This window comes from Neomonachus schauinslandi, chromosome 7 (genome assembly GCF_002201575.2).
Source record: "Neomonachus schauinslandi chromosome 7, ASM220157v2, whole genome shotgun sequence".
Taxonomy (NCBI): domain Eukaryota; kingdom Metazoa; phylum Chordata; class Mammalia; order Carnivora; family Phocidae; genus Neomonachus; species Neomonachus schauinslandi.
In genome coordinates, this window is record NC_058409.1 from 55,859,648 (window position 1) to 55,884,129 (window position 24,482).

The window sequence follows — 24,482 nt, forward strand, 5'->3', positions numbered from 1 at the left end:
TGCTAGGTTGACTAGGAATCTAAGAAATCATGTTATAAACCATGACCACTGTGACAAAAGAGAGAATTTTAACATGGCTGAGTGTAGAAAGGATTTTTTTTAAGATTTATTTTATTTATTTGAGAGAGAGATAAAAAAGAGCACGCATGAGCACAAGAGTCGGGGAAGGGGCAGAGGGAGAGAATATTCAAGCAGACTCCCCTCTCTGAGCATGGGGCTGGAGGCGGGGCTCAATCCCACGACCCATGAGATCATGACCTGCGCCTAAACCAAATGTTGGATGCTTAACTGACTGAGCCACCCAGGTGCCCTGGAAAGGATTTTTAAACAAAAAATTTCCCCTTTTTACATCTGTATATGTATCCAATGATAATATAGTTAAGTGGCTAGTACTTTTAAATAACTATTAGAACAGAAGATTCAATGAAGAGTTAATCCCTACCTATAAAGTAATGACTTTATTGAAAGATGACCAATATATAAATATTAAAATAAAACAGTTTCTCTGATAATCTGTGACATTATTTGTAGAATTTTATTTAGAAAGAGAACACATTTATTCTCCATTCAGGTAACTTACAACTTCTATTCTAGCTATATGGCTGTTTTTTAATACATTACTGGTGATTAAAAGAACAGGGCAAAGAAAAAACTAACTGAGGTCAAAAGCTACATATTTGGGAAAATAATCCTGATTGAGAAGCACCTGGAAGAAATAAAATCATATTCTATGTCATACTATTTCTTACTAGATGCTGGAAAACAACAGAGGGCATTAAAGTGAGAGAGTGATATAAATATTTATACAAGTACATATTTAAAAAAGCATTTGGGGTGCCTGGGTGGCTCAGTCGTTAAGTGTCTGCCTTCGGCTCAGATCATGGTCCCAGGGTCCTGGGATCAAGCCCCGCTTCAGGCTCCCTGCTCCACGGGAAGCCTGCTTTGCCCTCTCCCACTCCCCCTGCCTGGGTTCCCTCTCTCGCTGTGTCTCTCTCTGTCAAATAAATAAATAAAATCTTTAAAAAATAATAATAAATAAAAAAGCATTTAACCATCATTATTTTAAGAATCAAAAAACTGTATTCCATATGTAAATCCTTATGAAGAGCAATCAGTTCATAGCGGTCAATATATCAGCAGACATACTCTATCTACAAATCTGTTTACAAATCCTCTCAAAATTTACGAAAATCTTTTTTTTTTTTTTAAAGATTTTATTTATTTATTTGAGAGAGAGAACACATGAGAGGGGGGAGGGTCAGAGGGAGAAGCGGACTCCCTGCTCCGCGGAAAGCCTGCTTCTCCCTCTCCCACTCCCCCGCTTGTGTTCCCTCTCTCGCTATATCTCTAAGATAAATAAATAAAATTAAAAAAAAAAAAGAAAAGAAAAAATCCATTTTAAATGATTAACACTGTTGAATGAAGTCTGGATTGAGTGTTCGCTATTATCATCTGTAATGTAACTTATATGATTAAAACCACTGTGAGTTCACAGAGTCCTGATTTAAAAAAGAAGTCTTGAGATATAATCTGTATAAGCTTGTTTATACTCTCCTTTTCCTTGGTGTCATCTGGATTTTATTCTACATGCACTGCACACTGGATTTTAAGTAAAGGAGTAAATGATCTGATGTACCATTTTAGAGATCAATCTGGCTGTTGTGGGAGCGAATGGAGGTTTCAAGAGACAAAGAGGTGTGCTGACTAGGAGGCTTTTGCAATAGCGTAGGCAAAAGATGAGAGTGGACTGGATTAAGGGCAGTCGTAGTAGGGAAAGAAAAAGAGGAAATAAGAAATAGGACTTGCAGATATTAGATGTGGTTATTAAAAGAGAAAAGCATCAAGAAGAGATCCACTAAGTTTTTGGTTTTAGGTATCTGCATGACTGGAGATATCATTTACTGAAGGGGGATAACAAGAGAAGGAACAGATTTTTGTTCTGAGAAGGTGGGTTAGCTTGAGGGAAGACCAAGATTTTTATTTTGGGCACCCAAGAGAATATGCCAAGTAGGTGATTAGCTGAATATATATACGTCTGGAATGGTCAAGCCCAGAGATACAAATTGGGAGATACTGGCACTAGAATGAATGTCAAGTAAGTAGGGACTCTAGTTTTTTTGTTTCTGGTTTGCTGTTCTTTTTAATGCCATGCCTGAAAGAATGCCTAGAATAGTATTTGCAAGTAGCAGGGGATTCAATAAATATCTGTTGAGTGAATAAATGAGTGGACATAAAAATGGAGAAGTTATAGGACGGTATGAACTTAAGACCTAGAGATTGCAGATGGAACTCTTGAAGGTTAAAACACACACACATATACACACACACACAAATACGGGGTGGAGGAGACAATGAGCACAGGGGGAGGGGAAGGGAGAGTTTCAGCAAAGGAGACGGAGGTAGAGGGTAGGGGATGTTTAACAGATAAACAGGAATTAATAAGGAAAGGGTAGGTAGGAGAAGTAGGAAGAGCATCTCACACACATGCAGTATGTCAGAGGCAAAGGAAAAGAGCACACTGTATCAAAAACTAATGATGTAATGTATGGTGATTAACATAATAAAATAAAATTTAAAAAAAAAAAAAAAGGAAAAGAGCATGTTCAGGACAAAAAGGCAAAACCTAAGAGATCCAGGGAGGGAATAGCAAGAGATAAGGTTGGATAAGCAGGTACCAAAATTAAGAAGAGCCTTGTGTGCAGTACTAAGGAGACTGAAATTTGTCATGAGAATAATCAGAAGAAGCCACTTGTAATATATATATATTTATTTTGGTGTTCTTCAAATCAGTTTGGGGAAAATATTTGTAAATTTAATATACAAATACACTTAATGTAAGATTAGGCCATTTATATATTAAATATTTTTAAGTTTATTTTTTTTAGTAATTTCTACAAACTATGTGGGGCTAAAACTCAGTACCCTGAGATCAACATTCATGCTCTTCTCACTAAGCCAGGCAGGTGCCCCCATTTTTATATTTAATACATTTATAAAATGGAGAGGGAGGATAGCTTAATGGATAAGAGTACAAATTTTAGACCGAGAACTCCTGTATTCAAACCCTAGCTATACTGCGTGGTGGTTCTGTGACTGTGGGCAAACTATGTAACCTGTGCTTCCCTGATTTTTTTTTTTTTTTAAGATTTTATTTATTTATTTGACAGAGAGAGAGTGCGCACAAGCAGAGGGAGCGTCAGGGAGAGGCAGAGGGAGAAGCAGGCTCCCCAGCTGAGCAGGGAGCCCCATGCGGGGCTCAATCCCAGGACCCTGGGACCATGACCCGAGCCAAAGGCAGCCGCTTAACGACTGAGCCACCCAGGCGCCCCTGCTTCCCTAATTTTAAACGGATGTTTTAATAGTAAAGAAGAAAATAATAGCACCTTCTCAAAGGGCTGTTAAAATATTAGTTAACATGGTATTCTGTAAATGTTAGCTATTATTATTAAAGATACAATTTACCTGCTTTTTAATGGCATAATTTTCACCATCTTCAGCTTTCATTTTTTCGATCTTTTCTTCTTGTTGTTTTGCTTCTTTCTCATACATCATTTTTTCTTTGACCAATCTATAAATAAACCAAAAATGGTTCCAAGAATTAGAATTAACTTTCTCTCTAGCAAACAGACCATGGGAAACAAAGAAAATGTAAATATAAAACATACTTAGAATACCAAAGTATGTGTACTAGATGGGGAGAAGGTAAGGAGAAAAGAAAAATACTTTGCCATAGATATAAGTCTGATCCTCAGGCCCGTAAGTCCTATACCTGTCTAAAGCAAGTGTAATCTTCAAAGCATGAAATTCTTAAATTTTTAATTAAAAATATGTTTCACTATAATAATTGTATTTACAATGTAAACACACACAAAATTATTATGTACTAACATTTGTCCTTTTAATTAATTTATTGTTTCCAAATTTTTATACATGTACTTGAAACATAATGGAAAAAGCTCAACTTACTGGAAAAAAAAATCAGTATATTGCATGCCAAATCACAAAGAAAGATTACATTATCTTCAACAATAAAATTGTTTAACAAGTATTTACCATTCACTTAATTTTATGCTGAACCTTCCTTGTGTGAGGGACTGGGGTAGATAATTTAGACATGGTTCTCTTAGGGACAAACAGTGGAAACAAATATTTATTTACTAAAGCAAGAAAAGATATTGATAAAGATCAGGGAGATTTTCAACAATAAATTGGAAGAGAGAAATACAAAGTTCTACTGATTATTCCTCAAATAACCAAAGTACAATTAGTCATAATAGCTCAATCTCCTCTAATCCTGGTTTATCAGTTTTAATATAAAACGAAAATGTAGTTCAAGAAAACACTAACACTCACAATATCTAAACAGCAGAATAAAAAGCTTTCAGAGTTCATATATATTAAAAGTAGCTTTCTCCATCTGACTCGTTTATTAATTTCTAGACCTATGTTTCTGGGATGGAATTTAAAAATGTAAGAGAATGGCTTTTGTCTAATCATTTGCAATGACACTAAGATTTTTAAGTATATTTCAAAACAGGATTTAAAAATATATATATTTTATTTATTTATTTTAGAGAGTGTGTGCACGCCAAGGGAGGAACAGAGGGGGAAAGAATCTCAAGCACCACGCAGGGCAATGAATATAAACAAGTAACAGAGGATACTCAAGAAACAAATAATCAGGGAGACAGTACTTGGGAAAGTACTATTTCTGGTTACCTGAGCAGAAAAGCCCTAATGATCTGGGGTAGGGGAGGTCAGCTGAGGTCAGCTGGGAGTTAAATTTTTTTTTGAGCTTTTACATTTGAGTTTATTCTTCATTTGACTTTTAAAACATTCCTATAGCTGAATATTAATACAAAAAAACAATAGCAAGTAGTGAGTTATGAGTATAGTCCTTCACCCATTCACTACTACATATAAAATGCCAATAGTCAGTATTATTCACTGGTCTCATTAAGAGGTCTGACATTGGGGGTGCCTGGGTGGCTCAGTCATTAAGCGTCTGCCTTCAGCTCAGGTCATGATCCCAGGGTCCTGGGATTGAGCCCCGCATCGGGCTCCCTGCTCAGCGGGAAGCCTGCTTCTTCCTCTCCCACTCCCTCTGCTTGTGTTCCCTCTCTCGCTGTGTCTCTCTCTGTCAAATAAATAAATAAAATGTATATAAAAAAAAAAGAGGTCTGATATTGAACACCACCCCTAGGATGTTTATCATCCTCATTATGCTTCTCCATTGTAATGGTGCCATCTTTCCTGATTTGGATCAAAGTTCACCAGTTTTTTCAATTTTGAATAATTTTAAAGTTCGCTAGTTATTCCTGTAGCAATATTTTCTAAATTTTTTGGAATAAAGCAAAATTCAATTAGAAAGACAACAAAATTTATCTAATAGTTGTAATTCTCTAAACACTGCTCTCTTTTGCAAGTTTTGCAAATGCTATTAGTTAAATAACAAGTACAAATAGAAGTCATAATTTATTATATTTTAAAGGCATAATTAACTGAAAATAGTTTCTACTAGTGTTAAATATTTTCTGTTAGTAACAAACCCATACCCATAGAGAAACAGCAATTTCAAAATCTGGTCACTTTCAGTAGTTAGACAAATACATGAGAAGAAATTACCAAAATAAGAGCAATAGAAAAGGATTGACATAGGAGGAGAAAGGAGAAACTTTAAGAAATGACAATCAGGGGAGTGATAAATAACTTAAATTTTTAATTATATAAGTATGGCATTAATGTGATTTTTAAATATGTAGTCTGATGTTTTCCAAACTACTCCATGGTATACAAGTGGTCAAATAAGCTTAAAAAACACTGTTTGCTGGGGAACCTAGGTGGCTCAGCTGGTTAAGTATCTGACTCTTGATTTTGGCTCAGGTCTTGATCTCAGGGTTGTGAGACTGAGCCCTGCATGGGGCTTTGTGCTGGCGAGGAGCCTGCTTAAGGTTCTCTCTCTCCTCCTCTGCACCCTGCCAAAAAAACAAAAAAACCCCCAAAAAACAAAGAATGTGTATTCTTGTATTGTCAAATGGCATATTCTATAAATGTCAATTAGATCCAGTGATTGGATGGTGTTGGTCAATTTTTTATATCCTTGCTGTATTTCTATTGTTCTGTTACAAAGAGAAGAGTGCACATTCACGCTCTCTCTAAAAAGAAACCAAACCAAAACAAAACAAAACAACACTGCGGGCCAAATATTAAAGATTTAGGATTTGTATTTGCATATTAAAAGATCCTGAGAAGTCCTGTGGTAAGGAAATCAGTTTATCTTTGTTCAACTGCAAGCTTATTTGAGGCAAAAAAAAAAAAAAAGACTTTTCTCCACTCAGCATTCTCCAGAACAGCTGTCCCTCAACAGAAGCCTGAGAAGTAGATTGTAGAAAGCTGTAAACTACACGAATTTGTATACAACACATTTAAACATACTGTTCATAAAATTCTAAATAGAACACAAGTTTTGGGTATATCAAGAATTTAGAGACCTTGAGATAAAAAAGTTTTAGCTTAGGGGCGCCTGGGTGGCTCAGTTGGTTAAGCGACTGCCTTTGGCTCAGGTCATGATCCTGGAGTCCCAGGATCGAGTCCCGCATCGGGCTCCCTGCTCAGCAGGGAGTCTGCTTCTCCCTCTGACCCTCTTCCCTCTCATGCTCTCTGTCTCTCATTCTCTCTGTCTCAAATAAATAAATAAAATCTTAAAAAAAAAAAAAAAAGTTTTAGCTTAATTTGTTTTGCTTGTACAGTTTTTATTATAGTAATTAAGATTTTCAGTTATACCCCAACTTGTACTTGAGGCCATCTAATAACTAATAGTCCAATACCAAGCAAAGGATACTGATGATAAGTCAATGTAATTAATGGTGCCAAGAAACTATAACTGATACTAAGAAAAACATTCTGTTATGGATATTTTCAAACAAAAAAAATCTAGAAAAAATAGCATAGTAAATCCCATGCATTCTTCACTGAACATTAATAATTAGTATTTTGGCAGTCTTGTTTCATGTATCTCCTGCTATTTATTTATTTATTAGTATCTTCAGACATATCATCTTTAGTTTGATTTTTACCTGTGATTTCTACCCCACCTCCCCACCTTACACCAACCATATAAAAAAATTAACTCAAGATGGATCAAAGATCTAAAAGGCTAAAATTAGAAAACTTTTGGAAGAAAACATAGGGGTAAAAATTTTTTTTTTTTTTTTTTTTCGGAGTACATCTTGATGACTCTGTGAATTTTTAGATATGACACCAAAACTGTAAGAAAAAGAAAGGAAAAAAAAATAAATTGGCTTTTGTCAAAGTTAAAAACTTTCGTGCTTCAAAGGACACTATTAGGAAAGTGAAAAAGACAACAGAATGGGAGAAAATACTTGAAAATCATACATAGAACAAGAAACTTATATCTAGAATCTATAAATAACTTACAATTTGATAATAAAAAGACAAATAACCCAACTAAAAATGGGTAAAGAGAATCTGAATAGACATTTCTCCAAAGAAAATATACAAATGCCCAATAAACACATGAAAAGACTTCATTAGTTATCAGGGAAATGTACATCAAAACCACAGTGAGATATCCCTTCAAACTCATTAGGATGACTATAATTAGAAAGTCAGAAAAAAAAAGTCAGATAGTAACAAGTGTTGCTGACAAGGATGTGGAAAAAGTGAAGCCATCAAACACTGCTGGTAGGAATGCAAACTGGTATACCTGCTTTGGAAGTTTAGCCATTCCTCAAAAAGTTCAACAGAGAGTTACCATATATACCAGTAATTCCATTCCTAAGTGTATACCCAAGAGAAATGAAAACATATGTCCACATAAAAACTTGTACATGAGTGTTCATAGCAGCATTATGCATAATAGGCAAAATGTGAAAACAACTCAAAACCCATCAACTGATGGACAAATAAAATATGATACACCCATATAAGAGAATAATATTTAGCAATAAACAGAAATAGGAAGAGTAGGAGACCCTGGTTTCACCTGGTCTCAGGAATTCAGCTAGGTAGCTATCAAATCATTCTGAACACCTGCAAACTCAACCAGAGATCTAAGAAAATAATAGCTGCAACTCTACAAATAAAAAAGCGACCACTTTCTCCAAGGTAGGAGGTGCGGAGAAGTGAATCTGAGGCAGTATATGGGATGATAAACTGCAGGAGGAGGGAACCTATGTAAGCCAGCTACTGGAAAGCGATACAGCAGTGGAGTGCAAAATCAGAACTTTTAAAAGTCTGCTCCAGTGAGGGACATCCCTGCCTGAGAAGTGGCCAGGTGGCAAAGTGGGCGGAATCCTAGGTGAGACAGTGTGGTCTCAGGATCCCCTGGGTCTCAGAAAGACCGGGGGTGCCTGAGTGTGGCAGAGCTCCCAGGCATCGGAGCAGGGAAGCCAGCTGCAATCAACAAGCCCAGGAGTGGGCTTTCAGCTCAAGGCTGCCATAAACCGCAAACCCCAGCACAGGCAGGCAACTACTCTCTGAGCAGGGGCCCAGCAAGTGGCAGAATCAGCGAGACTCCCCTTCCTACCTGGGGAGGAGACGCACAGTTATGCACCACACGAGTCTTCAGGGTCTGGGGACTCAAAATGGGGTCCCATGACTGAGATACAAATGTTCAGTAACAGGCTAGGTGAGCACAGAGCAGACAGAGACCAGGGAGACAGGAGTGACGGACTGCTTTTCCCTGAGGGCTCACTGAGGAGTGGGGCCCTGAGCTCTTGGCTCCGGGGCTGGAGATTGGGAGGCCACCATTTTCATTCTCATCCTCTGAAAGTGGTGTGGAAAGCCTTCAGGGAACAAAAGCCACATGCAGCAATCCAGCAGATCACTTAGCCTGGCCCCCTGGCAAGGGCAGTGCAATTCCGCCCAGGCAAAGACACTTGAGGATCAATGTAAAAGGACTCTTCCCACTAAGGTCAGCAAGAACAACCAGCTAAGATCAAGTTTTACCAAGGAATGAGAACTGCAAAACTCCAGCACTAGGGGAATACAGCATATAGAATTCACGGTTTTTTCCCCCCATGATTCTTTAGTCTTTCAATTTTAATTTTTTTCTCTCTTCCCTTTTTCAATGATTTTATCAACTTTAAAAAAATTTTTAATTTTCATTTTTATAGTTATTCTATCTTTCATTGTATTTAATTTTGTTTTTGTAAATATGTAAGTTTTTCTTTCTTTACAATTTTGGGATGCAGTTTCTTCTAACAGACCAAAATACATCCAGAATCTAGTGTATGGCTCTGTTCTCTTCACCTGCCTGATCATATTCTTTCTCTTTTTCTTCTTTTTTTCTTCTTTCTCTTTTTGGTTTTTTTTTGTTATCTTAAAGTCTTTTTAAATTTTCATCATTACAGATACAGTCTATCCTTTCAATGTATTTAATTTTATTTATATATGTTTTCTTTCTTTACAATTTTAAGATGTAGTTTCTTCTAACAAACTGACCCAAATACACTCAGAATATAGCGTATTGCTCTGTTCTGTTAACCTGTGTATACTCCTTCTTTTTTTCTTCTCTTGTTTTTTGTCTTTTAATTTTCATTTTTATAGTTACATTCTATCACTTCATCGTATTTAATTTTATTTTTGTACATATGTAATTTTTCTTTACAATTTTGGAATCTAGTTTTCTAAAAGGTCAAAATACACACAGGATCCAGTGTATTGCTCTGTTTCATCCACCCATCTGATTATATTCTTTGTTTTTTTAATTTTAATTTTGTTTGTTTGTTTCAGGACTCATCTGATTTGTTTAGTGTATATTTCTCTGGGCTCATTGCCATTTTAGTATTTTGTTCTCTCATTCATCTATTCTTCACTGGACAGAATGACAAGACGGAAAAACTTACCTCAAACAAGAGAACAAGAGGCAGTACTGACTGCCAGGGACCTAATCAGTATGAACATAAGTAAGATGCTGGAGCTAGAGTTCAGAATAACGATTATAAAGATACTAACTGGGCTTGAGAAAAGCACAGAAGACAGTAGAGAATCCCTTTCTGCAGAAGTAAGGGAACTAAAATCTAACCAAGTCGAAATAAAAAAGGCTATTAATGAGATGCAACAAAAAAAATGGAGGCTCTAACTGCTAGGATAAATAAGGCAGAAGACAGAATTAGTGATATAGAAGATCAAACGATGGAGAATAAAGAAGGGGAGAGTAAGAGAAATAAACAACTACTGGATCATGAGGGGAGAATTCGAGGGATAAGTGATACCATAAAGCAAAATAATATTAGAATAATTAGGATCCCAGAAGACGAGGAAATTAGAGAGCTAATTATAGCAGAGAACTTCCCTAATCTAGGGAAGGAAACAGGCATCAAAATCCAGGAGGCATAGAGAACCCCCCCTCAAAATCAATAAAAATAGGTCAGCACCCCAACATGTAATAGTGAAACTTACAAATCTCAGCAACAAAGAGAAAATCCTGAAAGCAGCTTGGGACAAGATGTCTGAAACCGGGGTGCCTGAGTGGCTCAGTTGGTTACTCGTCTGCCTTCGGCTCAGGTCATGATCCTGGGGGTCCTGGAATTGAGCCCCACATCAGGCTCCCTGCTCCACAGAGAGCGTGCTTCTCCCTCTCCCTCTGCCTGCCGCTCTGCCTACTTGTGCTGTCAAGTAAATAAATAAAATCTTAAAAAAAAAAAGGGGGGTCTGAAACCTACAAGGGTAGAAACAGATTGGCAGCAGACCTATCCACAGAGACCTGGCAGGCCAGAAAGGACTGACGTGATATATTCAGGGTGCTAAATGTGAAAAATATGCAGCCAAGAATACTTTATCCAGCCAGGATGTCATTCAAAATAAAAGGAGTGATAAAAAGCTTCCAGGACAAACAGAAACTAAAAGAATTTGTGATCACCAAACAGCCATAAAATATTAAAAGGGATCCTTTAAGGGGCGCCTGGTGGCTCAGTCAGTTGGGCGTTTGCCTTCAGCTCAGGTTATGACTTCAGGGTCCTGGGATTGAGCCCTGCATCGGGCTCCCTGCTCAGGGGGGATCCTGCTTCTCCTTCTCCCTCTGCCCTTCTCTCCACTTGTGCTGTCTGTCTCTCAAGAAAAAAAAAAAAAGGGATCCTTTAAGCAAAAGAAAGCCCAAAGTAACACAGATCAGAAAGGAACAGAGACAATATGCAGAAACAGTGACTTTACAGGTAATACAATGGCACTAAATTCATCTTTCAATAGTTACGCTGAATGTAAATGGGCTAAATGCCCCAATCAAAAGACACAGGGTATCAGACTGGATAAAAAAACAAGACCCATCAATATGCTGTCTGCAAGAGACTCATTTTAGACCCAAAGACACCTCCAGTTTGAAAGTGAGGAGGTAGAAAACCATGTATCATGCTAATGGACATCAAATGAAAGCTGGGGTGGCAATCCTTATATCAGACAAATTAAATGTTAAACCAAAGACTGGTTCTAGAGGAAGGACACTATATCATAATTAAAGGATCTATCCAACAAGAAGATCTAACAATTGTGAATATTTATGCCCCTAACACGAAACAGCCAATTATACAAGCCAATTAATAAAAAAATTAAAGAAACACATCAATAATAATACAATCATAGTAGGGGACTTTAACACCCTACTCACTGCAATGAACAGATCATCTAAGCAGAAGATCAACAAGGAAACAAGGGCTTTGAATGACACACTGGCCCACAAAGACTTCACAGATATATTCAGAGCATTCCATCCTAAAGCAACAGCATACACATTCTTCTCAAGTACATATGGTACATTATCCAGAAGAGATCACATACTGGGTCACAAATCAGGTCTCAACCCATACCAAGAGACTGGGATCATTCCCTGCATATTTTCGGACCACACTGCTTTGAAACTAGAACTCAATCACAAGAGGAAATTTGGAAAGAATTCAAATACATGGAGGCTAAAGAGCATCCTGCTAAAGAATGAATGGGTCAACCAGGAAATTAAAGAAGAATTTTAAAAATTCATGGAAACCAATGAAAATGAAAACACAACTATTCGAAACCTTTCGGATGCAGCAAATGCAGACATAAGAGGGAAGTTTTAGCAATACAAACTTTTCTCAAGAAACAAGAAAGTTCTCAAATACACAAACTAACCTTACAGCTAAAGGAGGTGGAGAAAGAACAGCAAATAAAGCGTAAACCCAGCAGAGAAGACAAATAATAAAGACTCAAGCAGAAATAAATGAAATAGAAACCAAAAGAACAGTAGAACAGATCAATGAAACTAGAAGCTGGTTCTCTGAAAGAATTAAGAACATTGATAAACCCCTGGTGAGATTTATCAAAAAGAAAAAAGAAAGGACCCAAATAAATAAAATCATGAGTGAAAGAGGAGAGATCACAACCAATACTGAAGGAATACAAACAATTATAAGAACATATTATGAGCAACTATATGGCAACAAATTAGGCAACCTGGAAGAAATGGATGCATTCCTAGAGATGTATAAATTACCAAAACGGAAACAGGAAGAAATAGAAAACCTGAGCAGACCCATAACCAGTAAGGAAATTGAAGCAGTAATCAAAATTCTCCCAACAAACAAGAGTCCAGGGCCAGATGGTTTTCCAGGGGAATTCTACCAAACTTTAAAGAAGAATTAATACCTATTCTTCTGAAACTGTTCCAAAAAATAGAAATGGAAGAAAAACTTCCAAAGTCTTTCTATGAGGCCAGCATCACCTTGATCCCACAACCAAATACCCCACCAAAAAGGAGAATCAATGACCAATATCCCTGATGAATATGGATGCCAAAATTCTCACCAATATACTAGGCAATAGGATCCAACAGTATATTAAAAGGATTATTCACCACGACCAAGTGGGATTTATTCCTGGGCTGCAAGGGTGGTTCAACATCCACAAATCAATCAATGTGATGCACTACAAAAATAAAAGAATAAGAACCATATGATCCTCTCAGTAGATGCAGAAAAAGCATCTGACAAAGTGTAGCATTCTTTCTTGATTAACACTCTTCACAGTGTAGGAATAGAGGGAACATAACTCAGTATCATAAAAGCCATATACGAAAAGCCCACAGTGAATATCATTCTTAATGGGGAAAAACTGAGAGCTTTTCCCGTAAGGTCAGGAACACGGCAGGGATGTCCACTATCACCACTGCTATTCAACATAGTATTAGAAGTCCTAGCCACAGCAATCAGACAACAAAAAGAAATAAAAGGCATCCAAATCAGCAAAGAAGCTGTCAAACTCTCACTCTTCCCAGATGATATAATACTCTATGCAGAAAACCCAAAAGACTCCACCCCAAAATTGCTAGAACTCATACAGGAATTCAGTAAAGTGGCAGGATATAAAATCAATGCACAGAAATCAGTCGCATTTCTATACACTAACAATGAGACAGAAAAAAGAAAAATTAAGGAGTCGATCCCATTTACAATTGTACCCAAAACCATTAAGATACTTAGGAATAAACCTAACCAAAGAGGCAAAGGATCTGTACCCAGAAAACTACAGAACACTCATGAAAGAAACCGAGGAAGACACAAAGAAATAGAAAAACGTTCCATGCTCATGGAATGGAATAACAAATACTGTGAAAATGTCTATGCTACCTCGAGCAAGCTACACATTCAATGTAATCCCTATCAAAATACCATCAACTTTTTTCACAGAGCTGGAACAAATAATCCTAAAATTTGTATGGAACCAGAAAAGACCCTGAAGAGCCAAAGGAATGTTGAGCAAGAAAACCAAAGCTGGTAGCATCACGATTCCGGATTTGAAGCTCCATTACAAAGCTGTCATCATCATCAAGACAGTATGGTACTGGCACAAAAACACACACACACATCAATGGAACAGAATAGAGAGCCCAGAAATGGACCCTCAACTCTATGGTCAACTAATCTTTGACAAAGCAGGAAAGAATATCCAATGGAAAAAGGACAGTCTCTTCAACAAATGGTGTTGGGAAAATTGGACAGCCACATTGCAGAAGAATGAAACTGGACCATTTCCTTACACCATACACAAAAATAGACTCAAAATGGATGAAAGACCTAAATGTGAGACAGGAATCCATCAAAGTCCTAGAGGAGAACACAGGCAGAAACCTTTTCGACTCGGCCACAGCAACTTCTTCCTAGAAACGTTGCCAAAGGCAAGGGAAGCAAGGGCAAAAATGAACTATTGGGACTTCATCAAGATAAAAAGCTTTTGCACAGCAAAGGAAACAGTCGAGAAAACCAAAAGACAACTGACAGAATGGAAGAAGATATTTGCCAATGACATATCAGATAAAGGGCTAGTATCTAAATATAAAGAACTTATCAAACTCAACATCCAAAAAACAAATAATCCAGTCAAGAAATGGGCAGATGACATGAACAGACATTTCTCCAAAGGAGACATACAAATGGACAAGAGACACATGAAAAAATGCCCCACATCACTTAGCATCAGGGAAATACAAATCAAAACCACAATGACATACCACCTCACACCAGTCAGAATCGCTAAAATTAACAAGTCAGGAAACAACAGATGTTGGCAAGGATGCGGAGAAAGTGGTACCCTGCTACACTGTTGTTGGGAATGCAAGCTGGTGCTTGCTAAATCACTGAATGAATATCTTCCAGTGAATTTGGCTCTTTTCCCTTCCTGTAGGGAAGGCTAAGATTTAGTAAGAAATACAGTCATAGTTTTTTTTAATAGTCATAGTTTTTAAATTTGTTGCTAAAATATTTTTCCTGTAACATAAATATTTATATGTTCCTAGAAATACGTGAAAAATTATAAAAAACAAAAATTAAAAAAATTCATAATTTCATTGCTTAAATAACTACTGATCCAAAATGCACATAATTCTGAAATCCAAAAAGGTTTAAAAAAAAGGAAATTTTAAAATTAAGTTTGGCACAAATTGATTTAGCAGCAAAATGTAACCTCCACTGACATGAAATTATAAACTTTATGTATCCTACTTAATGTGAATTAGTCACATTTCAGTGCAGAAATATGTGTCTGATTATAGAGTACTTCTCCAGATGTTATAAAAACATATATTTCTGTTCTAAAATTTAAAAAATTTGGAATTCAGGAATATATATTGGCCCAACAGTTTCATATATGGGAATATAGACCTGTATTAACATTTTGAATACTTTCCACTAGTCCTTTTTATTAAACACGTGTGAAAATTTATATGTGTGTGTGTATACACAAATAATTGGGATAATTTATCATTTTCTTTCTTTTTTATTGAAGTATAGTTGACACACACTGTTACATTTCTTTCAGGTATACAACATAATGACTCAACAAGTTTATATACTTTATGCTATGCTCAATGTATCATTTTCAATATTACTGAACATTCTTTGAAAAATATAGCTGTTAGTGGTCACCAAGCATTTCACAGTACCAGTATGAGAGCTTAATAAAGTATTACCTTATTGGACATTTAGGCCATTCCCATATTATAAATAATACTGTAATGAACATCTCTACTCATAAGTTTTATGGATGTGTAATATTTTATTACATAATATTTAAAACATATAGTGTCTGATAAAAAATTAGAGCAAGCCCTCTTCCAATAAGCCGTGTTCATTTACTGATGAATACTTCCTTTTCCTATTAATGTGATAAGCCACCTTTGCCATCCATTATTATTAGTAATAAACAAAATACAAATATTAAATCAATCTATCTTATTGTAGCCTATTGGTATTTCATTTTCGTCAAAGAAAACAGTATGCCAGATTTCACTGTTTAACTATCAATAAACATATCAAACCTTAAAAAGATACAAAATTAAAAAGAGAAAAATATGGAAAATGGCACACGAAGAGAAAAGAAGATAAATTTGATAATCAATAGTTGTAGATAGTACAGACAAAAAACCAGGGTAAGAATTTCTTTTTTTTAAGAATATAATTTCCCTGGGACGCCTGGGTGGCTCAGTCGGTTAAGCGACTGCCTTCAGCTCAGGTCATGATCCTGTAGTCCCGGGATCGAGTCCCGCATCGGGCTCCCTGCTCAGCGGGGAGCCTGCTTCTCCCTCTGCCTGCTGCCCCCCCTGCTTGTGCTCTCTCTTTCTCTGTCAAGCAAATAAATAAAATCTTTAAAAAAAAAAAAAAAAAGAATATAATTTCCCAGAGCTGGACAAAAACAATAATCTTAATTTAAAGAGCTTCCTCAGTACCAACTAGAATCAATGAAAAAACCTACAGTTTTTTCAGTACTGTGTAATCTATGTACAGTGCTGAAAATTTCCAGAGATCTAAGAAAATGAAAGTTTTTTTTTTTTTTAAGATTTTATTTATTCATATGAGAGAGAGCAAGTGAGAGAGCACAAGCAGGGGGAGCAGCAGAGGGAGAAGGAGAAGCAGGCTCCCCGCTGAGCCGGGAGCCTGATGCCAGGTTCAATCTTAGGACCCCTGGATCATTACCTGAGCCGAAGGCAGATGCTTTACTGACTGAGCCACCCAGGGAAAGCTCTGAAAGAGAGAACAGGTCACCCATAAAAGGAAAAAGAAAAAGAAAAAAGGAGACTGACATTATATTTTGCATTAATAACACCAGATACCAGAAGACAATGGAGCAATCCCTGAAAAGTTCTAAGAGAAAATTATTTATAACTTCAATATATAATCGTAATAGTGAGGGAAACATTAACTAACTCACTTAGCAATATTTACTGAGGGGCTACTATGTGCCAGGCATGATTTTATATCTCAAGGATGTAGCAGTGACAAAACTACAAAAATCTCTGCCGTACAGCACTTTTTAGTGGGGAAATAGAAGAAATAAATAAGCAAAATATATAGCATGTTAGAATGTGTTAAGTGCTTTAAGAGAAAAGGCAATAAAGAAGGACTGGTAATACACAGGATTTGAAATTTAAAATACGATAGTCAAAGAAGGCCTCTTTGAGAAGAGGATATGTGAGTTAAGATCTGAAGGAGACAGTAAGTCATATGGACAACTGATGAAATAAGTCACAGGCCAGGGGAATATTTTTTAGTTCTATAAAAGTTCAGAAGTTTATCTGCAATTCCCTCTTTCTGAGAAATTTACTTAAGAATGTACTCCAGCAAGGGAAGATGAAAATCAAGAAAAAAAATCATGGTTAATATAACTGTAATGGTCTAATGAAGAAAAAAAAAAATCCCAGGATTAAAACTGCTGTAGGTAGGCCTGGCTTAGAATCTTAATGTGGAATCTTACAAGAATATCTTTAAGAAGAAGAATGGAATAGATTCTAAGGAATAGATACAATGAGTTGAAGATAAAGGGAAATCATGTCTTTTTTCCCCCTCTCAACTAACAACCGGAAACTCCAGGAAAAGCACCCACCACTCCTAGAGTTATGGTTTTAATATGAAGCAATTAATGAAAAAGAAAATTCATTTAACTTAGTTTTGTAAGAATAATCTCCTCTGGGCAGCATAGCATCCACTGAAAAAGAAACGTAATCCTATGCTATATACCATATTTAAAATAATATATAATTTATTCATTTGCAACTGTCAGAATAGAACTGTGAGTAAAATACATCTTCCCCAACTTATTTGAAATATTTGTATTTTTAATGTTTGTTCAAAAGCTAAGGTATGCTTACCTATTTTTTTCTCATAAAAACCATGATATAAGTGATGGCTAAGATGACCCTTGGCCAGCCAATGAAATTTGAGCATTTCATAAAAGTTATATCAACACCTGTATAATCCATCTCCTGTATTAAATCCTTATTTGAAATTCCTAGCATGACTTCCTTTTTCCTAATTGATTATCATTCTCCCCTACTGACACAGCTGGTAACAACCTCTTCTGTCTCTGAAGAAACAAACAATACTTTTGACATGTTTATCGTATGAGATAAGGAAGAAAAGAAACTTTTATTGAAGGCCTAATATTGTTAAGTACTTTACTGTATTATATACTTACAGTCCTATTTAAGTATCATTCCCATTTTACAGTCCCTTGTTAATTATCACCCCTACAATGTTTTTAAAAGTCTTTAGGGATGCCTGGGTGGCTCAGTTGGTTAAGCGTCTGCCTTTGGCTCAGGTCATGATCTCAGGGTCCTGGGATCAAGTCCCGCATGGGGCTCCTTGCTCAGCGGGGAGCCTGCTTCTTCCTCTGCTTGCTGCTCCCCCTGCTTGTGCGTGCTCTTTCTGACAAATAAATAATCTTAAAAAAAAAAAAAAAGTCTTTATATTTAAATAGAACTGAACCAGGGTCAATATTCCAGAAATGAATACAAGCTACATTTCATGAAACTTTGATCAAAAATGGTAATAATAATCAAAATTATGTTGAAAACAGACAGCAACACTTATAAAGAAGTTAGGTTGGATGAATGACTTTTGACGTTTAAGCATTTCCAATGGCCATCATCAAATTTGCTTCCCCCAAAACTACCCTAGATAGTTACAATACTGACATCCCATAAAACATATTATATAATAGATTTAGGCAAAAGCTTGAATCATTCAAGGTAAGTTAAAATTAAAATATGATAATAAAAGCAGTTAACACATAGTGATCATTTACTATGGGCCAAATACTATGTCAAAGCACACTACATTCATTATGGCATTTAATCCTCAAAACAACCCTATAAAATAGGTACCATTATTATTCCCATTTTAGTAATAACTCAACTGAAATTCATGGAGCTTGTGTAAGTTCTCATAGCTGTTAAGTGCCAAAGAACTGCTTTATTCATAGTTATTACTCTACTACTGATGCACTTATTTTTTAAAGTAATTCTTAAACATTTGAACACATTAAAAAAAAAAATTAAAACGGGCTCAATTGCAACAGGCACTATTGGTTGCCTACCCAACAGCCACTTCTTACCTGTCCGCAGAATTTTATGATCATCCAAGCAGCCATGTCCTTCAAAGAAAGAAGCCACCCCTGCCAAGTGGTAGCTTAGGCATGTCTAAGTGACCCAACTGTGGCCAACACTACATAAGGGCTATTCATTGGGGGTTCTGAGAAGGTTGCTATTCTTTGTAAATGCAACATAAGCAGATAAAATTCCGTTTTCTTCCCCAGACATCATCACCTGTAACATCTGCCACTTGTGGTAGGTACCATGAGATCATGAGAGGATCCAGTTGAAAAGGACAGGTCATTCTGGGATATCAGAGGACTTGAATTTTTGATGATGGTATCAATCTACTCAATTAACTAACTCGGAAAGCACCCTACCTCTAGATTGCTTCTTGTATGAGATGATGAACATCCTTACTGTTTAACCCACATATAGCTTGATTTTCTGTTATTCTGAGGCTAAAAGCATCTAAAGTGAGTCATTAAAAGCAGAAGATTGGGGGCACCTGGGTGGCTCAGTCAGTTAGGCGGCTGCCTTCGGCTCAGGTCATGATCCCAGGGCCCTGGGATCAAGCCCCGCATCGGGCTCCCTGCTCCCTCTGCCTGCCTCTCTGCCTACTTGTTCTATCTCTCTGTCAAATAAATAAATAAAATCTTAAAAAAAAAAAAAAAAGCAGAAGATTGTTCTGCAATTATGAAATAATGCTTTCTTACTTTGAACTCATTCATTCTGAACTGCTATATCACTCAGAAATTGAGACACCTCATCTTTTTCTTCTCATTTACAAATACGCATGAAAAAGGTAGAGAGGAAAGTACCTACATAATACCCAATTTCATGTCTTCTACAGTTTTAACAAATATTCCATATAAATTTTGTGCAAAAGTCTCTATTTCACACTTAAAACTAAACCTGTGTGTGGGATGCCTGGGTGGCTCAGTCGGTTAAGCATCTGCCTTTGGCTCAGATGGTGATCCCAGGACCCTGGGTTCATGACCTGAGCAGAAGGCAGACGCTTAACAACTGAGCCACCCAGGCGCCCTGTGCTTGTTTTTAATAATCATGGTGTTAAGGAGGCTAATATCCGTAATAAATAATACAATCTTCTATCTATATCATTATTTTCAATTTACGAAGTACTTCTATAACTTACAGGATTTTCGATGTTAAATATTAAATAGTAAAATATAAATGCCCCTAAACTGTAACTTACAGGGGAGCAGGTATTAGGTAGTTCAACATTAAAAGTCTACAAACTATTCTGGGGTAAGATATTTAATGGTGCTACAAAGGAAACAATATGGCACCAAGTAAACCCTTTGTACTTATAACTTAGGAGCTCAATAACTTCCTGTTAAATGGATTTAAAATTTGTATCTTTCCCACCACTAAAGAGGGAAAAAATATTCAAGATTAGAAAAAGTTATATACATGACTCAGCAAGTAAAGTAGACAACAAGTTTTTCTGCTAAACACACCAGGAGAAAGCAGTCTATAGAAATCAAAGTAAGAGACTAGGCTTTTGAAGACTAAGGGTATAGTAATGAGATACTAGGCACACAGAAGAAATACAAGAGTATATGGGGACAAAAACTTCAAGAAAGATGCAGGGAATAAAAATCTACTCATTTGGGAAAATGCAAGTGAGCTGCAAATTAGAGGCTTAGCCCCTGAATTAAGAATTCTCACTAGTTCCTTAGTAAGAAAGAACTATAGACTGACATCCAAATCTGATGATTTAATACTTATGGTCTATACAGCAAAATGTATGTACTAAAAATTTGGTTGAGTTTTAGTGATTCTCTACTAATTCTTTTGTGGTCACTGTAAAGTCCCAAGTCAGATTTCCCCAAATTTCAACTAATAATTATAGCCAAAATTTTGGGGATTAGCAAACTGAGGAAGAACGTGCTACAGTACTATCTTAAAATAGATAAAACAAGTATGTGCTACACACAAACATACATCAAATGAGATGGAGCCAGAGCTTTTTCTTAGCAAAATATATCCTTTCTCCCCACCCTACTTACTCTTCATAAACTCAAATGTCCATGTCTTCTGGAAGGACCACACTAACTTCTTCCCTACCACTCCCAAGCTGCTACTGTAAATCCTTCTTACTGATCTTCAAAATATATAGGATTTATCAAAATTATTTTGTCTAGTTCTGGCGCACCCTGCTCAGCGGGGAGTCTGCTTCTCCCTCCCCCCACTGCCCCTCTCTCTGCTTGTGCTCTTTCTCTCAAATAAATAAATAAAATCTTAAAAAAAATTTTTTTGGTCTAGTTCAACGCTTGACAGTGGATGCCCATACGATTGAAAAGGTGTCTCCTCCTCTCAGCACCTATCGGAGTATGTGCCTCACATACTTGAGTGAACTCACAATTACCCTGAGAGGTAAGTAGGGCAAATGGGAAACTGGGATTCAAATAAGTGAAATGACTCAGCCAATGTCAGCTGGCCAGGCGATGGTGAAATCACAACTTGAAATGACGACTTCTAACTTCAAGTGTCAATACTAACACATTACACTGCCTTATGAAGTAAATAAAGTAATTTTCAAAATTTAAATTTCTTTTATCTGTTCCCAAACTAAAATCATTCCATGGTTCAAAATCTGAACAGCACAAAAGAGTACAAAGTGAAAAGGCAACCTGCCACCCACACCCTACCCCCAGTGGCTCAGTTCCCAATCACTGGAAGCAACAAGTTATCAATGTCTTGTTATCTAAATGAAAGAAACTGTTTCATTTACTGTATTTGTTACCTTATCATCTCCCAGTACGCTTCTCCTAAACTGGAGATGTTTCAAGTTATAGTCACTGTTCAAATAGAATACATGCTTTAATAATTTTAATAAATATGACAGGACATTCCATAAACAGCTAAGATGATGCATGACAAATATAAAACCAATACCACTATTTTCTTTGCAATATTATGAATCTCAGGGACTAATAAACTTATCTTAAGAATTAATAATTCAAAAATAAAAATGTAAAATTCATTATTTCACTAATCCTCTAAACTGTCCCTTAAAGGTTTTGAGATACCAGTGAGATTGAAAAGTATGTACTAATGAAAGGGCTAATAAAGGTACTGTGAATAGTCTCTGCTTGAGTTTGTACAGAAAAAGCAACAGCACCTCCCACAGCTGCTTCATCTCCACACAAAAGCTTCTGACAGTTTTAATTATCACCTAAAAATCATAAATCTCTCTGTACATTTACTTTTTATCTTCTGTCCAAACCCACATCTCTGTCTTAATAACATCTCTATTAGTTAGATATCCCACCAGCAACTAACTGAACTAGGTTGAAAAGTGAGCTCGTCATTATCCCACTCTAAAATGATACCCTTTTTCCCAACTTGAGCTGTCAGTATCGGAATCATACAAGAACCAAATAAAGCAGCCCTGGCTTGCAAGCTCAATATGAGTCAGAGTGTGATGTAGCTACAAAACAAACAAAACCAAACCAAACCCAGCCAATTCAATCTTAGATGCATTAAAAGAAGAAAACTGAAAACATGGTAGCTGAACAGTACTATATTGGAAGGATGGCATCTGTACTATTACTATTCATAATTTATTTCTAAATTTGTTATACATAACTTAGATCTAAAAGGGATTTGGGACGGCATCCAAAGAGGACCCCAATAAACTGTAATATTAAGAGAGGAATATCCAACACCATCATTCTGTTCTGTGAAACAGTTCAGTTTGCCTAAAACATTCAGACAGATGATGAAGTATATAGTTAGTCCAAATTAATATGTTATCAAAACTAAAATGAGCAAAGAAAATATCACTTAATGAAAATGACTTTAGCTGATTCATGACAGTCACTTCTCATAAATAAGCTAACATTAGTTAGAATATCTGAATTTTATCAAATTATAAAATAAGCCAAATTTAATGATATTTTACTATAGTAATTATTCTTGGTGATACATTAACTCAAGTTATTCTTAGAACTACTGATGAGAACATTTGGGAGCTAAATATGGGATTTTTTAGTTGTAGAGCTCTAGGATGCAGAGAAAAACTCATGGCTTTGGGATGATGAACATTATACAAAGGTACTTTGATATGTAATGTACTTTTTCAGTTTGTTGTACTAAGATGTGTTCATTAGGTCAAAATGGTTCAAGAAGAAACAAAGATTTCTCCTGTGTTTATATTACTGATACTGAGATCTTGTTTAAGCCCTTTATAATGGAAGAATAACAAAATAATCATTAACTGATAACTTCCATTCAGAATAATATAAGCGCTGAAAATAATTTTCACACTGTATTCCTATCCAAAAGTATACACACAGAGTAATTCAGTACATGCTAAAGGGCCTACTTTAAATATATATTTATTTTGTACCTTATCATGTTTAAAATCATTTTTTTTCATTCAAGCCAAATTTTTAAGCCTTTAACTGCATTTAAATAATATTTGGTAATGATACTTGATATAGAGCTCTATGTGCTACAATTTTTAACAGCTAGCAAATTTGGTTTTAAAATTTAATATAGTAAAATTTTCTGAATTATTCTAGGATTACTGATCCCCAGTGACTCTGATGCCCTACAAATCTTCTAGTCTATGTCACATTAAATATAATCTGTAGTTTTTATAAAGTTTGTATATCTCTAATATTTCACCCTTTTATTCTTGAATTGTTTACTCTGAGTAAAATAGTCATTTTACAGCCTAACTTTCTGAATTTGTCAGTAAACATTGCTTAAAAATGTTGCATTTTGGGGTTGGGGCACCAGGGGGTGGCTCAGTCAGTTAAGTGTCCGACTCTTGATTTCAGCTCAGGTCATAATCCTAGGGTTGTGAGATTGAGCCCCACTTCGGGCTCTGCGCTGGGCATGGAACCTGCTTAAGATTCTCCCTCTCCCTCTGCCCTTCCTCCTCCCTCTCTAAAATAAATAAATTTTAAATAAATAAAAATAAATAAATAATAAAATATTCCAAAAAAATGTTGCATTTTCACAGCTGGAGGCACACCACCCTAAGTTAGCTCTTGCCCCATGAACAATGCGTCAGCATGTAAAACCATAAAAATCCTCTAACTTACCTCACAAAAACAGAAGAATATACAGTGAATTTTATGTCATTCTAAGAGCATCACAACTTTTTGCAAGTTGTTCTACACAGTCTTCCTGGACTACTGCAGAGAAGTTATTTGATAGAATCTTTCAGGATCCTGATTCTATGGACAGACTACCATGATTATATATGGACATGCCTATAACAAACACCTTTCTCTGGTCAACCTAAAAAACCCAGGTAATAACTGCAGCATTTGGGGTTAAAGAAAGACATGGGGTGGGGCACCCGGCTGGCTCAGTCTGTAGAGCATGCAACTCTTGACCTCAGTGTTGTAAGTTTGAGTCCCAAGTTAGGTGTAGAGATTACTTAAAAATAAAATCTTAAAAAAAAAAAAAGACATGGGAGCTGGCTCAAAATGCTGATATGCAGCAGGCAAATCTATCTTCTAATTCACCATGTAAATATAACTAAACTGCCAATTTTTCAAATGTGTTAACAATTGTTTTCTCTCACAGAACACAAAGGAATGCTCTTCCAAGGGATGTTAATAGATGTGGTCAAAAGAAAAAGATT

General features: G+C 36.2%; 1 protein-coding gene across 2 annotated transcripts in view; it reads right to left on the reverse strand.

Annotated features, from left to right (window-relative positions):
- TBCA (tubulin folding cofactor A) overlaps positions 1 to 24,482 on the reverse strand; it is an 85,509-nt gene that overhangs the window by 15,518 nt on the left and 45,509 nt on the right. For both annotated transcript variants that reach the window (XM_021699935.2, XM_044916738.1), the window contains exon 2: positions 3,463 to 3,568. In XM_021699935.2, coding sequence (XP_021555610.2) covers positions 3,463 to 3,568 — 106 coding nt within the window. The remainder of the gene's footprint in view (positions 1 to 3,462; positions 3,569 to 24,482) is intronic.